Genomic DNA, 19619 nt, shown 5'->3' with positions numbered 1-19619 from the left:
TGAAGGTCCTTGAGCTTGAAAGGGGGGAATGAGGCATCTAATCATAAGCCTGCATTTTTATCAAAGCTTCTATATATTTCAATCAAGGCTTGTATTTAAAAATGAGCTTAAAAAAAAAAAGGATTTTCAAATGTTTCATGCCAGGCAAAAGACCAGCTGCCTAAAAGAACCTTGGCAAGATGTTTTTCCTCCTAAGACAAGAAGGGCCCCATTGATTTATAGTAGAAAAACAATTCTCAAAGTCATAAAAAGGGAGAATTACATATGCTGCCCCAAGGCTGAGAAAACACCATTAGGAATGGGGAAAGATAATACTAATGTGCCTCCCAGTAAAATGAGCCAGATCTTCTTTCTAAGGTTGAAAGGCCAGGAGCAAATGGAAGGAAAAACATTTAGCTAGAAAGAAAGAGAGCATTTTTGGGGAAGTCTCTTCTAAAGCTGTTTCTTAAACTAAGAGAGTTAAAAAAGGTTAAAATGTGTTAAATGTTGGAAAGGCAACTGGCTTGGCAGAAGAAGCAGCTTCTTCCTATTTTATTTTGAGGCTGGAGAGGAGGGGGAAAGGGGGAGGTGCAAACTGAAGAGGCTTCTTTTAAAAGCTGTGTTTTATTGAGTTCCTTCCTTTTTACTTTGAAAAGCTTTATTCTTTTAAGAGGCTACCTATGATAAATGTATGAAATATATTAGCTTAAATATATTGGCTTAAATGTAATTATGCAAAGGATTTAAGGAATGCTAGATTCTTATTTCATATGGTTGTAAGAGTTGTATTTATCCTGAAATTAAGTCAGCCACCAGCCCCCCACCCTGCCAGACAGAAGACGCCATCTAAGCAGTCTTGATATATAGTTGTCAGGCATTTTGTTTAGAAACATTAAATGAAGGAAATCTTTCAATGTTGATGTGAAACTCAAGATCCTTGACATCTGTTGAACATAAAATGTAAGATTAAACCATTTGTTTTAGAAGGCAATAGGGCAAGAAGGGCAAGAGGTGAGCTGGTAATTAAGATTCCATGTAAGATATATTATTACTTATTTGTCATTTATATATAGCTCTTTGTCTCCCTTATAAGGGCAAGGAAATGGGTGTATCTTTTGTGGGTGTATCTTTTGTGATTGGTTCTAGCAAACAGCCAATAGGAATTTCAACCAGGCTGATTGGACAGAGGCAGCCACAGGAGGAGCAAAGGGGGCTGGATTAAGGGAATATAAGTGCTGGCCAGAATGGCAGGAGGCCAGGCCAGAGCTTGGTAACCACGTACCACTGAGCCTCTTATTTATTTGTCTGACAAATAAATTACTATTTTAATTTCTCTATTGCTGCGTTGAATATTTCATTCCAGCTAAGCGTTAACCACAAGCAGGGTGCTACAATATCATTCTAAAAGTTTTGATTAAGTTAAAATCAAAACCAGCCACATTGTTTTAGGCCATGGAATTGAAAGATTTTACTATAAACAAGTAAATATTTCAGTCAAAATTACCACGTAATGGAGAATCAGAATATGGGACTGGGAAGTATGAATGTTATTCTAGAATTAATTAATTTGCTTAACCCCCCCCCCAAAAAACCCCCCTCATATAAACATTTTTGAATAAGACCTTGTTCTTAATGTGGTGCTTTCCATTATCTGTTTTATGTATGAGTCAATACGGCAAATTTCCCTCTCCTTGTTCTTGCACTAACATGCCTATAAATACTATTACTAAACCTTTAACTGCTGTCTTTTTCCACTTCTGTTTGATGCAGATGCCAAGTGTGTTTCCATCTTTGACAAAATCTGAATTGAGTTTGTATCTTTGCAATGGGATGACTTGTTTGTCTTTGGTATCTTTAAAAAAAAAATATATTCCGCCATTAATTTACAATCATACATGGTTACAAATATCCTTGGAAATGGAACTTTAAAAAATATGTGTAGTGTAATGTGTCTTATCATTACAGTACATTCTGTGGAAAACTTTTAATCTTTTTTACTGTTAATTTTAATTCTTTTTACTTGTTTTTAACTGCTCTTATTGATCATATTTCTTGTAAACCACTCCAGGTTTTACCACAAACAAAGTGGTGTCATATATAAATTTTGTTAAAATAAATAAAAGGAATGAGAAGAAAACTGGAAAGAAAGCAGATGCTTTTGGCAAGGTACCATAGTTTACATGTTCAGTGCTAGCCCTGAGTATAAGAAGGTTTTGAATTTTACAGAACTCCACTGAAAGTCTGATCTTGCATTTTAAATGTACATTTTGTAATACGTTCAATTCTCTTTTAAGAGTGTCATGCTAATGTCGAAGACAATATGAGCTGACCTCGCTTTGCCATCTAAGGAAACAAGTGGTCAAAATGTACCGGTAATCTATGTGGTACAACCCAATAATACTCTTACTGAAGTTAATGAAAAAATGTTATTCTTTTGTCTGGTAGAAACAGACCAGCATAAAAAAAAATGAAAAGGGTATTCTCACTTACCCTTCAAAAAGCACATAGTGAAAAAATCCCAGGCACTTTCTCATCTAGGCACTGATCAGTTTGAGGCCTTAGTTTTAACCATGCAGTATCAGTATGGTGTTCAAATTATTTTCTAAGGCAGAAGTAGCTAAACTGTGTTGCCCTCCAGATGTTTTTGACTCCAATTCCCATCATCCCAGCAAGCACAGGTAACAGTCAAGGATGATGTGGGTTGTGGTCTAGAAACATCTGGAGGACCACAAATTCCACATCCTTTTCTAAGGACACATCTGCACAGATTTGTTTTATTTTCTGTTGGGCTCAGCAGTGCTAATTAAGCCCATATGATTCCCACAGGCCATACAGCACGCACACACAGCCTGAGCTAAGCACCTGATATTCAGATAGGGAAGGAAGGTATTTGTAAGAAACTGCTGGCTAAGCATGGGTGGCACAATCAATACCTAAGACGTATACCTGAAATTTGACACAAAATGACCCCCCCCCTTCTTTCTATGCTGTTTTTATATGAATCAGCAGTATGAGGAAACTCCTATGCTGAAATGGATTAAATTACTTTTATTACTTGGTATACCTGTAGGCAGTTGCCCTGCAGATGATGACTAGTAGTCTTAATGTTATCTTGCTGGGATATTCCTAGTGATTCTTTGTGATCTCCTTGTTTGGCCCTTCTGTGTACTGAGCTGCATAAACTGTAAGCATTCATTTTCTCTTCTTCAGCTGAGCTTTGTATTTGATTGTGAAATATTCTGGGATTTCCCTCATCCACATCTGAGTGAGACATGCAGGGATGGGATTTCTTTGACTTAGTGGTCAAGGTATTCTGGCTTGTTCTGAAATTTGAAGGTGTATTCAGATGCTGGTGGACAACTGATACATGATGCACTGCAAGGTCACTAGGTGATTTCAAAGAGGAATTTAGTCTTATGGATTTGAATTTACTTGAATCCCTGTCTAAAACTGCTCCATTAGCTAAAGCATAATTTGCCAAGTGTCCATAATTCTCATTTTTCTCCTTTAATGCAAGTTTAGTAGACTTAACATTGGCTTTTCCAGTCTGTATCTGAAGAGCACTTCCGTTTGTAGTATTTTTTAATGATGCATCACGTAACAATTTGTTAACTTGATCTGTACTAGGCTTGAATACAGCCAATTTAGCAGCTGTGTTCATTACTTTAGAAGCATTCTGCCTTTTCTTTTCATGGGTGGCCTTTGTGGCCTGCTTATCCATCTGCAATAGCTTTCCTTTAAAGATGGGTATGATTCTGGTAGAATAATTTCTTAAAGTATTATTTGACGTTTTAAAAGATACATTTGAGTTTAGCATTCCTGCAGATTCTTCTGAAGTTTTTTCTTGTTTCCTGCTATACACTTTTCTCCCTGGAGCCTCAATGTTCTTGTCTTCTGCTAGTAAACTGAGATTAGTAAAAATATCTGTTTTTGGTTGGTTGGCTTTAAGCTCCATCTTGTGGCTATTTTCTATAGCACATGCTGAAGGACTGAGCATGCCTTTTTTTGGAATTACTTGAGTCAAAGTTACCTTGCAGTTCCTTTTTCCAGTGAGATTGGCTGGTTTGGAGCTAACTTTCTAAAAACCGAGAAACCACAGAGTAATTTGAAATACATTATGTACCATTAACAGGTTTTGTATATAACAATTTTGGGGGGAAATCTGAATTACTTGGGACGGGAAGTGTGGGCTGCTACTTGAATTGAGAACAACATCGTGTGGATGAAGTAAAAAAACAAGCAAGCATGCAAGGCATCAAATCAAATAAACTGCATAGTTTAAGACTGCTGGGTGTCCTGTCATGTTGGGGGAGGATACCATATAAATAGCACAATGATTAGTTTCTGAAGTTATTACTAGTTTCTGAAGTTATTACTAGTTTTCCCACAAATCAGTGGAAAACTGCTCTTAATAATCAGAGATCCTAACTAGGAAGACCTAGAATCATTTTAGGCACATAACTATTTGCAGTTATCATGCCAGCAACAAGAGCAACCATCACATCTCTGGTTGTCACAGTAAAAATTATGTGGGCTGCTTTGGTTTCCACGTGACTGCTGTGTCTGCTTTAGTTGTTCACCCTCTTACTTCAGCCACTTCATATATTATCCCACTGTTATAAGAGCAGAAAGAGATGGCTTCTATGTGCCACAATGGCAAAAACCAAAGTACAGTAGCTGTCTTCCAAAGTTTCTAAAACTATTCCCAAGATCTATTAACAATACATCCAGGAATTTCAACAGGAATATTTAAATAGCCTTTACCTGTACAGATGATTGGGTAAGATCTTTGGTGGCATATAATGCTTTACTTATCATTTTAACAGGAAGCCCACAAATGTGTGGAATGACAGTCTTCAGATCAGCAGCAAAAGCACTTAGAACACCTTCTAAATCTACTCTAGGAAAGTACTGCACTGGCTGACTTCGTATGCAACTGAAAGGATATCTGAGTTGGTGTTAAGGACTGAAAGAAATTGTTTGAGAAATATACATAGAGAAGTTGTTGCTTCATTCCTTGTGCAATGCGTTTGATAACGACAGGGGGTACAATCTCCTGCACAAGGTCTACTGAAATGAATGAAAGCTGCACACAAGTGCCCCTTTCCAGCTCCTGTTTATTGCAACAAGGCTTTCACTGGGAAATTTTCCTTGATTAAGGCCATGCTATATCTGCACCTTAGCAAGAATTGTGAAGAATGGGATCACTTGGCAGTTAGCACCAGTGGCGCTCAAAAGTGTGTGCAGACTGCAAAAGGGTAAACACATAACTGTTGACAATGACCATTTAAACTTCCATAACAATTGATGTAATTGATGCATCTGTGGTAGCAACTGATGCATCTGTGCTGATTCAACTTAAAACTGAAATGGAGCACAAATAAAGTGAAGACAATTTGAATCAAGATTTAACAAAACAAAATAAGTTATGTTCATATGTATTTCAGTTATCTAAAGAATAGTGGTTCTAGTTCATGCAGTGCTCTGCAGCTGCTGCGATTCTACATAGAAATTTACAGTGCAGCACAAAGAATTCTGTTTCTGAAAAACCCACCCTTTACTTAGTTTAAAAAATAAATTTTGGGCCATTATGCTTTTTTCAAGCATGTTTTTACAACTATATAGATTCTGCCTGCTGAAATATCAGGAGCTGGGTAAAATGTTCTAATAGTCGGGATATTACTTCAATGTCCTTCATACCTCCTTCTCCCTCCCAATGAAGATAAAAACCAGGATAAATGATTCAAAACAAGAAAAAAAAATCTAAATTTGTACAGAATTTAGGTCACAGGATTTAGCTTTTTGGTGTAGAATTTTGATTGCGTGTTTATGTGATCATTTAAAAAATGATTTATAACTCAAAGAAGATGAAATTATGTGTATTCAGAGTGGTAATAACTATTATTTGCACTTAACAAATGCTGAATGGGAAATAGCCTTTTATGTTCTCACTAAAATCAGAGACTTTAAAAGGGCTTATGTTATATTATGACACTTTCATGTACTATGGAACTACTTGATAATTTTAACTACTGAGCTTGATTATTTTATGAAACTTTGTGTATAGCAGGTTTGGCCCAAAAAGGAGAAACAAATTAATACATAAATATAAAGTTTATAAAAGATACGTGAAGAGTTGCTCCCCTATCAGTTTGAAGTAAACGTTGCAATAAATCCCAGGATCTTCCGGAATAATATAGCCATACTGAAGAAAATATATATACATAAATAAAAGGAGGTAAAGAACTTGCTATATAAAATAGTCAACATTGAACAAATTATGTATTTGCATTCACTTACCAGATTTTCCCAGTGCAGCTGCAAATCACTATATGACTGGAATGGAGTATCGGGTGGAATTATGTGACTAATGCTTATGATCTGGCCCATTTTCATGCTGTGCAGAAGTAAAGAAAGAAAACTAAAAAATAATAATTCCATGCCATATAATGAGATAGAAAACATAGCTACAATCATGACAGATATGAATTGAGCTGGATGATCCTACAGTCCACCCACACCAGTGAGTGATTTACAGCATTGTAACTTAACTTGGCTAGTGAAACAATTTGCCTGTTTTACAGGAAGTAGATCAGAAACTGAACTGTCACCCCAAGATGGTTGTCACCAATGGAAGCGAAGGCACAGAAAAAACTCAATATGGAGGCCAAATGGCTGAAATATTGGGAAATTTTGGAACAAGATGGAGACAGGGTAAAATTGCAGAGTTTTGATAAATTAAAAAACAAAGTGCGAGATTGGATTCATTTTTACCAAATAATGGAGGCATATAACTTGGATAAAAAAGTTGGCTTCCAGGTGGAAAAATCAAAATTGGAAACAGAATTGTTAGATCCCAAAATTAAGAATTTCTCAAGAATGTATAATTTGCTGTTGAAATGGAACACTCAGGATGAAACGGTGAAATCTGCTATGATTAAATGGGCACAAGATGTTGGACATAACATAATGATGGCTGACTGGGAACAGTTATGGACCACAGGTATGAAATTTACAGCATGTAATACCCTAAGAGAGAATTTAATGAAAATGATTTACAGGTGGTACATGACGCCAGTCAAGCTTGCAAAAATTTACCATTTGCCCGGAAATAAAAGTTGGAAATGTAATGAGACTGAAGGTACATTCTTTCACCTTTGGTGGACATGCCCAAGGATTAAGACATTCTGGGAGATGATTTATAATGAAATGAAAAAGGTATTTAAATATACCTTTCTGAAGAAACCAGAGGCCTTTCTCCTGGGCATGGTCGGCCAATTGGTGCCAAAGAAGGACAGAACTTTCTTTATGTATGCAACAACAGCAGCAAGAATACTCATCGCGAAGTATTGGAAGACACAAGATTTACCCACCCGGGAAGAATGGCAGATGAAGTTGATGGACTATATGGAATTGGCGGAAATGACTGGCAGAATCCGAGACCAGGGAGAAGAGTCGGTGGAAGAAGATTGGAAAAAATTTAAAGATTATTTACAGAAATATTGTAAAATTAATGAGCTTTAGAAAAATGGTGGAATGAAGTTATATGGATTTGGCAGAAATGTTATAAGGAACTAGGTACAGATAGATTGTTAATGTATTAAAGGGAAAAAACAAGGTTAGAATATGTTAAGATTAATTATAGGACAGAAAACAGAGGAAGATGGAAAGGAATTGCTGAAACAGTTAATTGAAGTGGAATACAAAAAGGGAGGCGTGAGGAAGTCATTGAAACAAGTGAAAATTGAAAATTGAAAATTCCAATATTGAAAATATTGGAAGTGTTTTTAATTGTTCTTGTTTTGTTTTGTTAATTCAATGTTTTATGTAGTGTTTTTGTTTCTGTTTCTGTATTGTATTATATTGATTTGTTTAATTCTTTTTTTTCTTTTTGTAATCTTTAAACTCTTAATAAATATTATTTTTTTAAAAAAACCAGAAACTGAACTGTCACTCTTTGTTTATAATTTAACAGTAAAATTTTATCTGCTACAAAGCTGTGACATTTTCGACAGTCTCTCATACAGAAAAAGCTGGTAACGCAAATTTATCTACAGATATCACTTACAGTTTGATACAGGGAAAACAGATAGAATGAATTTTCCTACGGAAATGTGTAAAGATTAAAAATAGTATGCAATAAAATATAGACTTTGAAAAATTAATTTTTTTAAAAAATAATGAATATGCCAATTGAATTTGTATGAACACTTATGAAAAGTCGACATTGGTCATGAAATGTTTTTTCTCCTTGAGTAATCAATTTCCAAACTAGTCATAATTACTAATACATATTGCAGGAGATGTGTTGTTCATCGCATTAGCATTTCTTGCTGAAATATAAAAACATACCTTGGCAAAACATAGCACCAGTTACTTAAAATAGAGTATTTTTGAATGATAGCATTATTATCACTGTCAAATTTCTTTAAGATGTTTGCTGAAATATTAAATTCTTCAAGCTGAGAATAGAAAAAAAAATCAATAAAGTAATTTTTCAAAGTATCTGCAAACATATACGGTAAGTAAGTATTATGCATTGAAATAATTAAGGTACGATAAAAACCTATACGGCATTCATCTACTTATTATGAAATCAAAACTTCATGAGTACATTGGCTTATAACCAACACAGCACTAAGCAAAAAACTCATCAGTACAAATATTTCTCTTTGCAGAATGGGACTCCCCATCCTGCACACTCACTAAATCTGTTCTGCAGATTCCCCAACCCTCTGGAGCAGATTTGGAGAAGGTGTAGGGTAAGGAAGGGGAAAGTGTCATGAATAATAAATAAACCCCCATTAGCATGCAGACTTGCAGGCCTAGTTAAAATGCAAGTAGAAAACATTGATTTACTCCTGTACCTCAGGTGGTGGCAGACGTACTGTGAAAACTTCGACACTAATGCAGAGCTGAGTCTCTGATACATTGATGTCCATAACTAAAATAAAATTTGTAATATTCAGATAATTATGTCTTTTCATCACATGTACATATAGGCAAAAACATTGCCCTTAATTTTAAACGAAGTTTCCAACCAACAATGTACACTATAGGAATCTGGCAAATCCAAGAGCTTAAGCACGTAGAAAATAGCCATCCTGCCTTCTCTGTGTAGCCCTAGTACTTTTCCTGGCAAAAGGGTTGTTTGCAGCAGCTACAGTTGTTTGAGCTATAAGGGAATTTGAACCCATGCTTGAGGAAATCCATAGTGCTTATGGTTCCAGACATGAATTGTTGATCTCCTAAAGGTCACAGAATTAGTAGCAGTAAAGGGGCATTCTAGGTTTTTCCTGGTAGTTTACTTGTGCCTTGTATTGGGGAGTGACATAATATAGGCATTCCTATCATCACTGCATGTTGACAACTGCCTTTCATGCACACGTTATGTGCAGACATCTTATTGGCCTCTGATTGCCACTTGACAATGGGAAGTATATGCATAATCTGCCTTCATGATGACTGATATACCAGGCTTTTAAAGATACATGACAGGATTCACCTAATAAAACCCATCAGCAAGGGCTTCATTGTGCCCAATGGGGCTTTCTCCCCTCCTCGGCCCCCCAAAATTGGCTCGGGTTTTTTTTGAAAGAACCCCCATTGTGTGGGGGGGGGGGAGAGGAGAGGGATTGTTCCATCTGGCAAGCTGATATGCTTGTGCAGCCTGAACATTTGTAATAGCCTGAAATAACATTCCACCGAAAGATATCTTCATCAGGTTCCAACAAAGCAAACATAGTAGAGGTTCAGCTGGTGATCCTCTGTACCTGCATTTGATGCACAAATGATTCCATTATTTTTCAACCACACTGACATGAGTACACATATCACCAAAATAATTTCAGGTCCTGAGAGGGCAACATATATTTTCTTCAATCAATATTGTACTTACCAACTGCATTTTGCTTTCCCCTTTGTGACAGAAAATCTTTCCCTTAACAAATGGAATTGGTACATATTATAAAACAAATATGCCTGCTGCCTTTACAAAGCCTTTACAAATCAGTATTTTGGAAAGGATCTGGTTTCTCTAGTCTAAGGCTGCTTCAGAATAGATTCCTTATGCAGTATGAAGCTTGGGTTCTCAAACATTTCACCCCCAGGGTCCACTTGAGATGACTAGAAGTTACTGAGACCCACAAGACACAGAATGGTGGTGCAGGGACAAAGCCAGAAAGAAAATGGTGCTAAAAGGAAGCAGAGTTTGACATAATCTGTTGGCAATGATGGATATCATTTTCCAGATATCTAATCCATTTTAGGAAATTCTTTGTCACAGCATTTTCCTTGTGACAAGGAGTTCCATAACTTAGCTTTCCCCAAGCTAAGCACAGACACTTGATCTGGAGGTACTATGACTCAACATCCCAATTTTAGGCAGAATTTGCTGATCCAGAGCGTCTAATAAATCAGGGGTTCTCAAACCTTTTGGATCAAGGGACACATTTTTTTATTTTCAGAGAGGGCTGAGGGCACCAATCACAAAACCTTTTATCTCACTCTTTAATTACCTTCAGCACCTCCTCTGGTCCTTTGGGGTGTGTGTGTGGAAACTATCCTTACCTTTACTCTGTCTCCTGGCCATCTTTATTCAGCATACAAGGAGTTGGTGCAGGCATTGGTCCCACCAAAAGGCTATGGCATGGCTAGGGAGTGGGGCAGGCAGTTGAGGAGGCACTGGCTAGACTGTGCAATTGAGCCTCACTGAATGAAAAACACAGTGTCTCGAATGGAGTCATGGCAATTCAAACAAGCTGACATACTTGTCTAGGCTTTTCTTACATAGGATTTTGTATGGAAGTGAATATGTTTTGTGCTTTATCTTCTTAGAACCTGTAAATGCACAACTGTCATGTCAAATACCATTTGGCAGGAGTTCCAGTAGTGAACAAGCAGTGTGTGGTCTGATGAAATATGAACAAAAATTATTGTTCTAGTCATGCTATGCAGTTTAGCTCAGTGTTTTTCAGTCAGCGTCCCATGGGACCTTTATTCCTTTTTCTCAACTCTCCCAAACTAGTTAGTACTAGGGGAGATGACTGCCTAGATCAGAAGGAATATGCAAATATGCATGGGTATTATAAGCATTTTCTAAAGTAACACTTATAATTTCCTTAGGATCACTTGACAAAAGAAGATCTAAAGCTAGCAAATTGACAATGTATGCAGAATAGAGCAAATATATAACACTACATAGGACTGTGATTGTCAAAGGTTCAGAATAAATACCTTGTATCAAGAGATGACCAGCTTGGTTCCAATTAGGAGCAAGTTTGGCTATAAGTGTATAGGACAGGCAGGTTTGAAAGACAGCTGGGATAACTCTCTCTGGCATTGCCATCTAGAGTGATAAACCAAAAAGCAATAAAAAAATACATGCTTTCTCTTTCAAAATATTCTAATCATACAGCATATTGACACTATATGAAGTTGATTGATCCATGCAGCTCAGTGCATTCCACTCTGTCTAGCCGCAGCTCTTCCTTACCAAAGGGCCAAACTAAATGGAGTGACCAACAATTGCAATTGGCAGTTGTGGGATAGTTTTCTGTTTAGTAAAACAGATGGTTTGAAGGGCAGGATACAGATCTGGACCACAGTGTGTGGAGAGAAGGAATGTAACCCACTGCCTCTGCCACGGTTTTTATCTTGACTGTCTCCACCAGGGAGGGAGGAGCTGTTATTTGCAGGAGGGAAGCTGCCATTGACACTCTCTTAGGGCAGATAACAGCTGGGCAGGTGACCCATGGTGGGGACAAAGGGTAAAATCTTATCTCCCACAATGTTGGTTCCAATCTGAGTTGTTATCTACTAAACAAAAAAAGCAATCATTCAGTTCCCAGTGATGTGATTGAAATATCTAGTTTTGCCTTGGAAAGTGCTAACACAGCTTCCCAGTGTGCAGTAAATTACACAAGTTATTTTTCTTGGTTCAACATAAGTGTTGTATACTATTACAATTGTATAACATCTGTGCTAAAAAATGAAGTGAAAATGTAAGCTCTGTACTGAGGTACAGTCCTTCAACAGCCACAAATTTTCATGTTTTCTAATTTTTCTGGTTGGAGAGGAGGGAGAAACCAGCTGGGGAACCACCACGGGAAGAAGACTCAGAGCCCAGAGAGTGGTGGTGGGACAATGATGAGTGGTCAGAGGGAGAAGACTGAGAAGGGGAGGTATTGGAAGCTGAGGAGGTAACAGGCCTCAGTGAGCTGGGAAAGTGTGTAGCAGAGAGAAGTTCCAAATCAGAGGCAGAAGCTGAAGCAGGAGGTGGAAGGAGAGAGGCCAAGAGGCAGAGATGAGTCAGGCTGGTGAAGTGTCATGGATGTCTTCTCCTGCTGCTGCAACAAGCTCCCCTCCCTCTTGTCTCCCGGAAACAAAGGCAGGAAAAGGGTGGAAGAGCGATTGGCGATGCACAAGTCACAGTCTCTGATTGCTTGGAAAACAAACCCTGGAGAAAAGGGGACTTAGACAGCTGTAGAAAGGCAGGGACCTTCCGTATCAGCAACTGATTCATGGGAACAAGACCTACTGGAGATAAGTTGCTGTGCTCACTAGGCCTTAACACCTCTGTGTCAATTGCGTTTTTGCTAGTAGAGATAGCTCCAACTTTCACCATGTGATTTACCGCTGGCTCACTCCTGAAATTTGCCCTTTTCCTTTTCACTTTTCCTACAGAAAATTAGTTCTGTATTGATAGATAGCAGGTCAGAGAGCAGAAAACCTACAAAAACAGTTTTCTGTTGATTTATACTAATAGCAAACTCATTATCCAAGTGTGGATTCTTATACAGCCAAAACAACAAGCTTGTGTGAACTGGTGAGGCATTGAACTGGTGATTAAAAAAATAATCAACTTGTGTTACTACAGGTAGTCCTAGGTATACTGCCACCAGCCACTGGACTGGGCATTATAAAGAAAGTTTTCAAACTTTTCAGAGAGCTAGGTTTGATGGGAGGTATATACATTTAGCAAATAAACAAAACAAATAAGTATATGTAATTGCTAAACAATGTAACCAGGCTTAGAAAAAACATTTTTATTACTTACTATAGATCTGTTTTTCTCTATATAAGCTTGAAATTTTCCTGACTTATAGAAGAGTATCTAAAACAAGCAAAACAAACAAATATATCACAGATAGATATTGTTTGGATACATTTAATGAAGATAATTGGTCTCAGTCCCATATGTAGAAATGTTGAAATTTTCTCTAAATGACAAAAATCACTACAAAGAAACTATGTTACTTGGTTTGTTCATGACAGTTGTTTGTCTTTAGAATCTTTCTAAACTCATCTGTTTAAGGGAAAGAGAAAATGGGAAGGCACTATGTTTAGTCCCCTTGTGACTTCAGGATAAGACCTTTCCAGAGGGTGGCTGATAAAGGCAACTCTGTCAAATGCTACTGTTGTATAACAAGCTTCTATGGACTGGAGAGTAATAGTCTAATCTTAAGATCAAGGTATCGATCACATGAATTCAGCTAATAATCTTTATCTTTGTAAGCATGTACATTTGCAGCCCTGCTAAGGAGCCTCATCACTGGCTTGTTTTCTGGTATAATATGAGATAGAAAGAATAGGGGGTTAATGTCACAGATTTAGGGATCTAGGGGAGTGCTACTGGTTCAGTCACTTTGGGTGCAGAGCTTGGGGTTGTTGCAACTATGATATAGAATGAAAGGTGAGGGGGGGTGGCTTGCTGAACACAAGATGCTGTTGAAATTTGAGACCCCCAGGCCTACCACTGAATGTCTCCCAGTTTTTCCTCCTCGTTCTTGGCCTCCAACCTAACCAACCATTGTAGCCAGAATGTTTGTTCCTCAGCCATATGATCAACATTTAAATTAAAGATGGGAGGCCTCTCATGCTTTCTGTGGTTGCCTGGAGTCCTATAAGACTTTGGGGTCTTTAGGAAAGAGCCATGTCATTCCAATTGCCAGGGCAACCAGGCCTCTATACTTTTCTGCTTGTACAGCCTCACCAGTTCACTGTTGCTTGGCAACTTGGTTTCAGTTCTCCAGATCCTGGATGGGGAGTGGCAGTTTATTCCCTGGGGAAATCTTGTCTTGGCAAACCCTGACTTCATAAGCTCAGACATAAGTGTGCTCAATATCTTGTCCAGGGGATCTTGGACCATCTATACTCTTAATTTATATACAAGTGACCAGAAATATTATTACTGACCGTCATAACCACTGAAATTTGATTCAATGTTCCAGGAACAGGTGAAGAAAGCACATCTTGATGCAGATGCAAGAGTTGCCTAGGTAAAGCATTCAAAACTTGTCACTAACCTCCACGATTCCATACTAGTAAAGCTACAACGCAAAGTACATTGCACTCTACAAATTTTTTTCTTTTAGTCAACATTCTTTAAGATGTTGCTTTACAGTCGTCTAAGTGTCCTCAGAATAACTGGCCATTAACTATGTATATTCTTTAATTCCATCTACAGTGGTGCCTCGCAAGACGAAATTAATCCGTTCCGCGAGTCTCTTCGTCTTGCGGTTTTTTCGTCTTGCGAAGCACGGCTATTAGCGGCTTAGCGGCTATTAACGGCTTAGCGGCTATTAGCAGCTTAGCGGCTTTAAGAAAAAGGAAACAAACTCACAAGAACTCGCAAGACGTTTCGTCTTGCGAAGCAAGCCCATAGGGAAATTCGTCTTGCGGAACGACTCAAAAAATGGAAAACTCTTTCGTCTTGCGCGTTTTTCGTCTTGCGAGGTACCACTGTATCTTACCATAGATATTACTCATGGAAGTGAAGCACAGTTGATCAATTAGCAGAAAACAAAAATCCTAGCAAATGCAATTTCATATGTATGGATGCAATACCCGGTTCTATATGTAAATTCTACTGGCCCATTCTTAAGACCTGATGTGCCAGCAAGCACAGGTCCACGTGGTCTGAGGCTAGGCTACAATTTTTAGAGGGAGACTAAGTCAGGGGTCCTTTACTTTTGAAATCATTTGAAGTGATGCATATTGTGTTAGTGCCATAGTAACATCAAGTTTTGTAATGTTGTAACAAAATCTTTATTGAATCTTAAATATTTAATAATGTGTATTCATTATTGACTGGGTGCCTAAAACTGGCTTTAGTCAGGGGCAGCAAGTGCTTTATACACTCAGCTTGTTCTTATCATTTTGGCATTTATTAGTATACTGTACAAAGCACCTGAATTGTGAAGAAAGAATATCAGAACTTGAGTTACAGCAACTCTCACAGTCACAACAGAGTGTTCCTTGGCTCAGCAAGCTGCAATAGGGTTGTTGGACCCTCTGCAGATAGTTTCAGTGCCTGTGATCTAACCATGATAAGCAACCTATATGTAAAAACATCAATGCATGCTTCCCCCCAGCATCATCATTCCCCCTTCCACCATGTGTCCACTATGAACTTCATTAGAATAGCAAAGGTGCAAAAAATACAATAAGCAAATTTCCTTTACCTGCACATCTTCCTTTGTGCTGTTCTAATTTCTGTTGCTGCCAACTGAGAATTGAGTGTAACCTTCACGGCACAGAGTTTTCGCAGCTCAGGCAGACTGATGAAAAACAAAGACTGGCACGTAACGTCATTCATATTGCTTTGCTAGCTGCAAGAACTGAGTAACCTCTGACCTATAACAAAGTGGAGGGTGGGAAATGATTATCAGAAAGGGTACATATAAAAAAATGCAAATTAATATAAGAAAGATGGGGTAGGTGAGAAGAAGTTAGGTTTTTCAGTAGCACATTACTGGGGGAGGATTACTGTACTGCATTATACGGGGAGCTGCCTCTGAAGACAGTATGGAAACTTATGCTGGTGCAGAATTCGCCGACCAGGTTGATCACCAGGGCGAAACGGTTTGAGCATATAACACCAATACTGGCCTGACTGCACTGGCTGCCATTTAGTTTTGGGCCCAATTCAAAGTACTGGTTTTGACTATAAAGCCTTAAATGGTCCAGGATAGCAATACCTCAAGGATCACCTCTCCCCATATGAACTGACACAGACCCTGTGATGATCATTTGATGCCCTTCTTTGTGTGCTGCCTTTTCTGTGGCAGTTCTCTATCTGTGCAATGCTCTCAGCAGGAAGGCTCATCTGACACCTTCATTACATAGCTTTAGGCACCAGGCGAAAACTTATTCTATAACCATGTCTTTGGCTGATTAAACATTCTATGGTCTTTGAAATGTGTGTGTGTGTGATTGGTTTTTCTTTTCATTTTGTATTTTTATGTTGTAATCTTCGGATGGAGGGCAGTATACAAATTTAATAAATTATCATGATAAATAATAAAATAATGGCATATGGGACTTCTGACTATAGAGCATGGCACATAGTAGAACAGAAAGCAGTTTTGTGAACATCAGTAGTGCCTTCTTTATTCAGTCATATCAAACAGAGCCAGGAGCAGTACACAAGCTGCTTTTCAGCCCAACTTTTCATTCACCAAACATCATTCTGAAAACTGAATACCCAAATATATGACCAAATAACCCTCAAAATTTAAGTAATTGTATATCACTGGTATTATTTGGTTATGTATTCAAGCTGATTGTAGTGATGACCAGTAAGAGATTAGAACTTGGATTTACTGAGGGGAGTTGATTGTACAGAAAAAAGGAGCTTTGTGTAGTTTAAACTAAATTCAAATTGTTTCCTAAAAACAACTGCCTAGGTACATATTTCTACCTAAAAAACTAACGTGGGAGTGCATCAGAAGTCTGAAGGAAAGCTTTCTCTTGAGGCTAGGGTAGGGAAGACTGTTGAAAATCCCTCATCCTTATTTTACTGTTGACAGTTATGCTATTACGACATGACGACACTAGTAGTTCTACTTTTCTTGCAGTTCTTCCCTTACTTTCCCCCCTTCAGGCCTAACGTTAGCAGAAAGATGAAAAACTTGAAAAACGGGAACTAAATCATGCAACCTTTCTCTTACAGAAGTTGATTTTGGGGCAATCTGTTTATTCATATATTACTTGTTCACAATATCCAGTGGTGGTTCTTATATGTGAATGGACAATCACAGATATTCCATAATCCTACCAATGGGCATGACCCATGGCCTGGTGACTCAAGACACAACCTTCTTGGTGGCAGCACCTTGACTGAGGAAATACAATGGGCACCGAGGCTGTTACGTTTCAGATGTCAACTACAAACACTTTTGCTTACTTGGGCTTTAGGGGTGATTTTTTCCTCAGTTTTTAACAATGTTGCTATTGCGCTGCTGTATAATGTTATGTTTAAAGCCGCACTGCTTGTAATTATTGCGTACAGCTGGTGTGCTTATTATCACATGGCTCCCTGCCTCGTCAAGAGGAAGGGTGGCATATAAATAAAATGGTAATAATAATATATTCAGTGATGCTCAGTTGTGTCCATTCACACATTCAGCTGCCTGTCACAAAGTGCAGAGAAATCGAGGGATTCAGGTGTGTGTGTAAAGCAGGCCCCTGTGGCTTATGGATGCCTATTGCTGTATGTATGCCACATTCCTGCTGCCAGCCCAGAAAGTCTAGTTTGGCTCCGATGGTCGAGCTGCGAAGAGTTTTGCAGGGCAGCCTTTGAATCTGTTCCAAAGATTTGAGCGTCCTGAGGTGGATCTCCCCTCTTACTGGGAGGGCTACCTCGAAAGACAGAGGGGAAGAGCCCCAGTGAGAAGCCGAGCATAGAAGCCACCTAGCAAGAAAAGTGCGGGAAACGTGAGGTGGGGAAGAACGTTACACGGGCAGAGTCCACTGGAAGCGCCCTCTGTGAGGGGAGCAATCACGATGACAGAAAGTTGTAGAAAATGGAGTCATGAGGGAGGAGAAGGAGAAGGAACACGATATATGGAGGGGGGGAGGGGAGTCAGTCGCCTCTTCGACTTTTCTGCGGAGAAGAGAAGGAAACCGGCTCCCCGCCTCCTCTTCACAAGCTTCTCAACTTTCCCCTCGCAACTCTCCCGCGGGGTTTAGGAGGGAGATAGTGTGAGGGGGGAAAATGACTAAGTACTTTTGGGGTTGGGGGGATGGTATGCGGAACAAGCCCCCGCTTCTTGCAAGGCAGCCTTGGATGTGGCGACGTTCCCCGCGTCCAAACTTCAGGAGAGGCGCCCGGTTCCGCAAAGGGCAACCTTTAGTCCTGGAAGGAGGCGGCGTCGGAATGAGGAACAGCCCAGCAGCAATGCGACTTCTCATCTCCTGCAGATAACCTATGCTGGAACATTCCCGGGGCCTGCCTGCCAGGAAGGACAAGTGTTCTTCTCCTTGAATCAAGGACCCTTTCCTTATCTCTCTCTCTCTCTCTGTGTGTGAAGGTCTTCGCAATTGGTTTTTTAAAAAATTACATTCCTTTTTACTGAGCCTCAGATCACATACAGTGCTGGACTTTCAAAGTTCCCTGAGTTCCCTGCTATACTGTGGTGAAATTTTGAGAGGGCTTATTTTGAACAAAGCCCCATTAGCTTATTTCTGCTAGCTCCAGGGGGTGATTTCCTTAATGACCATGGCAGAGAATCGTAACAAGAATTCTTGTTTGGATCCCAGAAAACTGCACTGTGTATGCATAGAATCCTAGAATTTGTAGAGTTGGAAGGGATCGCAAGGGTCAATCTAGTTCAACCTCCTGCAATGCAGGAATCTAATCTAAAGCATCCATGTAGAAGTGTACAAGTTGACATATTACTCCTAAAGTATTATGGATAATATATTTTTCTGTCTCAAGGGGATGAGGACTCAGCATTACGGCCACCCAAATTTTAGGAACAACTGGCATTTTGTAATGTGTGAACACTATAGTAAGCATACAGATCTCTGCGTATTTTAGAAAATCATCTTCCTTTTGGTTTTTCAGCCAAACTTGTTTTTGGTTTTTAAACTAAACACCTGAGTGTTTTAGATAGCAATCATATACTGTATCCACTCAACTGGGAATAAGCCCCTTTGAAAACAGTAGACCTATACTGTATAGCATTACTGTATACTGTTACTGAAGTAGTTTTTAATCCAAGGGAACTTTGTTAGAGACTAATGGAGTTCACATCAGATTTCATACCTGCTCAATTGTGAAATATTTAACAGTTTTGAACTGACATAGTCTTGAATAGGTAAGTAAGGCTCTAGAATAGAAAAACTGCCAAGAATCTTGCAGCACATTAAAAACAAATGACTATGATATAAAGTTAGAAACCTTTATAAACCGGAGCCTATTTAATTCAATTGCAACTGCTGAAACAGTGCTAGTGAGCAATCTTATGTACAAGAAGCTGGTGTAAAGCAAACCGGTGTAAATTAAGCTGATGTAAATTTATACGAGATCCAAACTCTTGAGCAGCAGGGGTGCTACTGTCTAAAGCCAACCTAAGTCTGGCTGAGGGAAAACAAGTCTTTAAAATAGTGTTTGAGTAACACCATTGTTTCCCAAGTGGACTTAATACATATGTATCTGTCGAGAACATAGATTCTTAGGCTTAATACCCTAGGGTATTCAACCACTTCAGATGGTTGCATATTAATGAGGCCCACTAGTTACAAAATGTGGTACTGGGACTGAGCCAGTCAATATGGTGGCAGTTGGAGATAAAATTTGGCATTATATGCTGGCAATTACTTACACTACTGTCAACTGATACCTAATATATCTT

The 19619-nt window shown here is 38.8% G+C and overlaps 1 protein-coding gene across 9 annotated transcripts in view; it reads right to left on the bottom strand.

The window, feature by feature from the left end:
- The window catches only part of LOC309349287 (uncharacterized protein C18orf63), a 30146-nt gene extending 11216 nt beyond the window's left edge, over positions 1 to 18930 (bottom strand). Inside the window, exons 1-13 of one of the 9 annotated variants that reach the window (XM_081875084.1) lie at positions 17990 to 18930; positions 15444 to 15608; positions 14176 to 14254; positions 13037 to 13093; positions 11215 to 11326; positions 9878 to 9919; positions 8847 to 8923; positions 8332 to 8441; positions 6280 to 6376; positions 6108 to 6184; positions 4744 to 4927; positions 3026 to 4057; positions 1712 to 1831 (exon numbers count right to left, since the gene is read on the bottom strand). In XM_081875084.1, coding sequence (XP_081731210.1) covers positions 1712 to 1831; positions 3026 to 4057; positions 4744 to 4927; positions 6108 to 6184; positions 6280 to 6376; positions 8332 to 8441; positions 8847 to 8923; positions 9878 to 9919; positions 11215 to 11326; positions 13037 to 13093; positions 14176 to 14254; positions 15444 to 15577 — 2121 coding nt within the window. In that variant the 5' untranslated portion in view covers positions 15578 to 15608; positions 17990 to 18930. The other 8 variants (XM_081875085.1, XM_081875081.1, XM_081875082.1 and 5 more) reach the window with 8 other exon arrangements.
- Between the last annotated feature and the right edge of the window lie 689 nt (positions 18931 to 19619).

This window comes from Podarcis erhardii (genome assembly GCF_964252035.2).
Source record: "Podarcis erhardii genome assembly, chromosome: 8".
In the NCBI taxonomy this organism is placed as follows: domain Eukaryota; kingdom Metazoa; phylum Chordata; class Lepidosauria; order Squamata; family Lacertidae; genus Podarcis; species Podarcis erhardii.
Note: the sequence above shows the minus strand (reverse complement) of the source record. Positions and strands in the feature narration are given on the sequence as shown.